We start from the raw sequence: 6,304 nt of genomic DNA, 5'->3' as shown, positions 1-6,304 counted from the left end.
ATGCTAAATCGACATTTGAATCATATATATAGTTTGTAAAATACTATATATTTGATATCCATATGATTATTCAATTTAATATGAATTATAGAGTGACATTTCTTATAACTTATTTTATTTTATTTATGTAACCGATTAAAATAAGACACACTGAATTTTTCTATATACTATGACTAAAATCAGTCAACTACGAAGTAGTCACTTTAAATGATCTTATTATTTCATAACGCAATGTAATGATACCCACACAAAATAGTAACGGGGAATAGTTTTCTTTTCGAAACATGTATCAAGCAACTCGAAATGTATTGGTTTAAAAGACCTGCCAACTTACAACTAATAAAAAGACTACAAATTACTCAAGAGACTCAGACCTTCATTTGATGACGTTATCTTTAAAAGTAAGGAGAAAAAATCATGCATGAAAGAAAGGTGAAAGCAAGCTAATTGCTTTCGAGAAACTAATCAGCGGAACAAAAATAATGGTGGTCGTGGTATGGAACGGGTACCCAACTCGTGTATATATATATATATATATATATATATATATATATATATATATATATATATATATATATATATATATATATATATATATATATATATATATATATATATATATATATATATATATATATATATATATACTAAAATGTGGATGACATCTATTATGCGGACGCGTGCAGACAATGCTATTCTATTAAAATCATTAAACGAATAGGTTGTTTGGTAATGTTGATATGTTTAACCTTACATAAACATCGTCATTATCATACATTCTCACTAAATTTTATTAACTTTTGTTATCACGTACATTTTTTCATTATTCTTGTTCTTAAATACGGTTATCAAATCACATTTTGACAGAATGAGAATAATAAAAATAATTGATAATACATTTATAGACAATTTAATTTGTGATAATGATAATAATTATGTAAGGTTGAACATATTCAAATTAGCAAACAACAAATTCTTTTAGTTATTCTCATAGAATAAAACACGTTCGTGCAATAGATGCATATCCCCCCCCCCCCCCCCCCACACACACACACACACACACACACACATATATATATATATATGTATAGAGTAGGATTGAATGAGAACATTTAAAAGGTTCAGAACGCGAGAACATATCTAGACCATTAAAATACGTAGATCTAAGGTTTTTCTAATCGGTCGACTTATGAAAAATTCTAAAAGTACTTGAATTAAAATGTAACTTTTAAATGATTAAAATGGCATATTAGGAATTGTAACTTTACATATTTCCCATAAGTTCTCACTATCTCACCTCTTTCCTTTCATCTTCTCGTATCTATATCTCCTCAACCCTCTCTCTTTGGGATTTCATAATAAAGCCTTCTCCATCATATACTTACTACCATCAAAATCTGTCCAACATCATCTTATCACGCAACCACCATCGTCGTACCCATCATCGATGACACTAGAAGAGGCATGGATGATAACACGCACCGATGAAACTAGATGAGGCGCCTCCCTCCTAATGTCATCATCATCATCGACTTTCACATCAACAATCGACCTTCCCCTGGTCTAAACGTCATCACTTGCAAGTGGATTCAGAGAAAGAGAGAGTTCGAGAAGAAAAAAATGTTTGTCGATAAGGTTAAGGGAAAAAATCTTCTCATTCGAGTTTATGATGTTCTCGTTTGATTGACATTTTATGATGATGGAAGGGTGTTATTTAGCGGGTCTATGATGGCGAAGATGATGGATTGATAAAAAAAATCCATCAATGGTGATGATGATCTTGTGTTTGGCATTAAAATATGTACATAGAGACACAAATCGGGAGGGGCTCCTCGTCATAACCACACTTACAATTCGATTTCTTTTGAGGATTATCACTCACGCCCTAGTAAGGTCTCCCATGTTCACTGATTTTGTTTTAAGTTACCATGTTCATCATCTTTCTAGGTAAATGGGGAAGACTCATGTTTATTATTTCTACACCAATGATTTATTTCTTAGTTTTAATTCCTCTCATACCAATCCTTATAATCAAGGAAAAAGATAGCCACACTGACTTGGAATCGGGTTCATAGAAAAAGGTTGTGCACGGAAGCTGTTTGATGAAATTTATGAAAGAGATATGGTTTATTGAACTCAATGATATATGGGTATTTGAATATGCATTTTTCTAGAGGTTCTTTGGAATTTTTTGAGAAGATAAAAGGTAAAGAATTTGAGCTAGAGGAGAATGAAAAAGTGTATTATATTTTGGTGTATTCATTAATGATAGAATTTATATTTACTTATGAATAGCATTATATTCCTTTATGAATATCAGTGTATTTATGTGTGAATGACTGTATTTATTTATGAATAGAAATGTATTCATGTTTGATCAATGAGTGTATTTATTTATGATTAGAGGTATTCATTCTATTAAGAAATGATAATTTTTACAATATTTTTATTTTTTATTTATTTATAAATAGCAGTGTATTTATTTGTGAATATCAGTGTATTCATGTGTTAATGATTATTTATTTATGAATAACAATGTATTCATGTGTGAATGAGTATATATATTTATTTATGATTAGAGGTATTCATTTTATAAACAAATGATAATTTTACACTATTTTTATTTTTTTATGAAAAAGATGCATTGGATTATTTGTAAATTGATGTGTATTTATTTGTAATTGGAGTTATACTAGGTTTTTTGAAGAAAATTTCCATTTATGAATACAAATGAATTGATTTGGGATTGAATTTATATTCATTTTTTTGGAAAAAAAAACATGAAATAATAGAAACATAAAAATTAAACTTTTTTCAGTTTTAAAATAAATTTTGGTAAAAATGTTTTTATATTTCATTAATAAGAAAAATAAAAAATCGAATATTTCTTGCTTTTGGTAACTAATTCCAAAATTCTAGGGATTTTAATTGAATTTTATTTTATTTCAATTTAATTAAAATATATAATTATTAAGATGTTCTTATATATTGATTGGTCCAGAGCTGTTCTCAACATTTTAGGTGTTTTCATATGTTCTTAAATGAAATGGATCTCTATGGAAAGACGACGAAAAATCATGAACAAAGGTATATTCATTTTTTTTTTATAAAAAACATGGACTAAAAAAATTTTAAATGATAAAAAAGAAGTGAGTTTTTTGTTATAATCCGGTGCATGTGCGTCAATTGTAAAAGTCTACAACCTTTCTTTTACCGTTAATCGCTTTAAATTTCGATGTTTTGAATTGGTTCCCTTATTAGTAATGGTTCTCTATTGAACTTTTTCATATATATATATATATATATATATATATATATATATATATATATATATATATATATTCCTATTCAAACAAATGAATAGTTTTAATCTCTTTTTACCAAGTGTCATTTTAATATAACTTTTCATTAATATTATAACATATGTCATGTAGATATATAAGGCAACTAATTTCAAATTTCAAAGTTATATTTTCTAATTATAGGTTAAATTTGAAGTTATAATAATTTTAAAATTTTGATACATCTTTTAATTAATAATTTATTTAAAATGACCTATCTAAAATAATTGATTAATAATTATTAATTTTTAGGTAATTAAAATACCGAAAATAATAATTAAATTTTTTTTTGATTTTTTCTTTTGTTTTGTATTTTAAAATTATTTTTAAATTTGGTATTACCGTATTTTACAAAATTAGCATGGTCTCAATATATATATATATATATATATATATATATATATATATATATATATATATATATATATATATATATATATATATATATATATATATATATATATATATATAAAAGATTTTTCTTGATAGACACAAAATTCAAAAAGCTTTGTCTTACTCTATTTTTGGTAAAGAAGAATGCTGATTAGTGGTAAGTGGGAGGTGTGTCGGAGGAAGTGAATTAGGAAAGGGGGTTGAGCAGATGAAAAAATGTGGAGAGTGGCGACGATCAACGTGGGAGATGGATGCCCCGTCACTACCCCTAGACAGTGAAGAAGCCACGACAAAGGACTTGGCTATTACCAGTACAACATCAGTCGTGGCTAACCATTCCACCGCACACACTCACACATCACATCACTCTCTTTTTTCATTTCATTTTCATTCATTAAATACAAAAACGCCACTCTCTCTCTATGTACATGGTTTCATAGACTTCCTTTTAACAATCTTTTATATACTACATACTATATATACGTCTATACGTGCATTGGAGTTATTGTAAATATCAAATACTGCCCAATTTGTGTTTGTGTTTTTGAGAGGAAAAAAATGGGAAGAGCGCCATGTTGTGAGAAAGTAGGGTTGAAGAGGGGAAGGTGGACTGCCCAAGAAGACGAGATACTATCCAATTACATCCAAGCTCATGGCGAAGGCTGTTGGCGTTCTTTACCCAAAAATGCTGGTACGTATGTATATATACAGAAATGCCTTTCAAATGTCTTTTTCGATTAAAAAAAAAAAAGTTCTTTCTGGTAACATGATTAAACATACATACGTGTAGGATTGTTGAGGTGTGGCAAGAGTTGCAGGCTGAGGTGGATCAACTATTTGAGATCTGATGTAAGGAGAGGAAATATATCAAAGGAGGAAGAAGATGTCATAACTAGGCTACATGTATCTTTAGGTAACAGGTCAGTCATTAATTCATCACCGCTCTCTATACACTATTAAATATATATGTATTTAAACTTATTGCATTATTCACATGATATTGTTTTTCCTTTATTAATAGCGGCCCCCTGTCTTTTCATCCCTCGTTAATTAAGACCAATGACATTTTTCTATATAGACATCCTGTTTGGTTTTTAAAGATAATGACAACAGGGTTAGCAACACCCATACAATACACAAAGTCACTAGAAAACCGAAACAGTACTCTTCTCTTGTGTAACTCACATCTCACCTCAGAAAGTGTCAAATATAATTAATCAATCGCGAGAAATATTATAATATTTTATAGTCAGCATTTAACATGCTAGCTTCTTCGCAGGTGGTCTTTGATAGCTGCCCACTTGCCTGGGCGAACAGACAACGAAATCAAAAACTACTGGAACTCCCACCTCAGCCGGAAAATTATCCCTTCAAGAAAGTTGTCAAACTCCCTGCCAATGCGAATCCCATCTGACCTACCATCACACAACTTCAACAAACGCAAAGGAAGAACAAGTCGGTCCACCATGAAGATCAACGAAACTTATAGATCCTCGTCAAGTAATACTAGTGCCAATGACCATAAGGTTGTTCTTGCTGCGACTTCATCAAAGGTGCAACGGGAACTACCTATAAAACAACAAACCAAGTTTGTCAATAGTCAGATTCCCAAATCACCATTGACACCGCATGCAGATAAAGAAAGCGACTATTACGTGGACCCTAGTGCCGCTAGCTATCACCGGTACTCAAAGGATGGACAAACCATGGACTATTGGCCTGAGGATGTGGAAAGGCATGAAAGCGGAGATGAGGTGGTTTATGAGGATATCCTTAGCTTTATTGACGTTAAGGATAAAGACGGGTTAATGAATCCGAATGGGGTTTTGTCAACAGAGGAGGAAACAGAAAAAGATAGAGTCTTGATGGATGTTGCCATTGGTGAGGAAGAAACACCAAATGGAAGTGATTCCATGAAAACCGTAATTGGTGGAAACGAAAGAAACAATATTGCTTCCATAGGAAGCGAAAATATGGAAGTTGGTGGTACAGCAAGCTCATCAACAGATTCATGTAACACGGGTGATTGGGATTGGAATTGGGATTTTGATGTTGAAGAAGGAATAGTAGGGTTCGGGGGTGAGGAAGAAGACAACATTTTGACATGGCCATGGGAAGGCACAAGAACATATGAAGGGACCATGGAAGGTGATTTTGTAGGGATGCATGCATGGCTTTTCTCTTAAACAAGTTATCTTTTGTTGGCCTATGAACTGTCATGTTGAAATGCCCCCTCGATGGTATGGCTCATATTGCTAATGATGAATTCAAAAATTAAGTATACATTTAGGATGGTGTGAATTTCGTTATCTTTTATTTATTGTACATGGCATACCATACAAAAACATTTAGCAACGTAAGTTATTGTATTGTTCGTTTGTCTTTTATTCGATGTACATTGATAACTAAATTTTCATATATATATATATATATATATATATATATATATATATATATATATATATATATATATATATATATATATATATATATATATATATATATATATATATATATATATCTTAAATCGTGTTATATATAAAAGAGACATTTAATTGAAATTAAAGATT

The 6,304-nt window shown here is 30.2% G+C and overlaps 1 protein-coding gene across 1 annotated transcript; it reads left to right on the top strand.

Annotated features, from left to right (window-relative positions):
* The first annotated feature begins 4,175 nt into the window (after window positions 1-4,175).
* On the top strand, window positions 4,176-6,017 carry LOC111889713 (transcription factor MYB111). The gene is made up of 3 exons (XM_023885865.3): window positions 4,176-4,425; window positions 4,525-4,654; window positions 5,014-6,017. The coding sequence occupies exons 1-3, from the start codon at window positions 4,293-4,295 to the stop codon at window positions 5,918-5,920; spliced, it is 1,170 nt and encodes a 389-aa protein (XP_023741633.1). The 5' UTR covers window positions 4,176-4,292; the 3' UTR covers window positions 5,921-6,017.
* Window positions 6,018-6,304: the final 287 nt, after the last annotated feature.

This window comes from Lactuca sativa, chromosome 9, assembly GCF_002870075.4.
Source record: "Lactuca sativa cultivar Salinas chromosome 9, Lsat_Salinas_v11, whole genome shotgun sequence".
In the NCBI taxonomy this organism is placed as follows: Eukaryota; Viridiplantae; Streptophyta; class Magnoliopsida; order Asterales; family Asteraceae; genus Lactuca; species Lactuca sativa.
The sequence above is the reverse complement of the archived record's forward strand: the minus strand, read 5'-3'. Positions and strand labels throughout refer to the sequence as shown.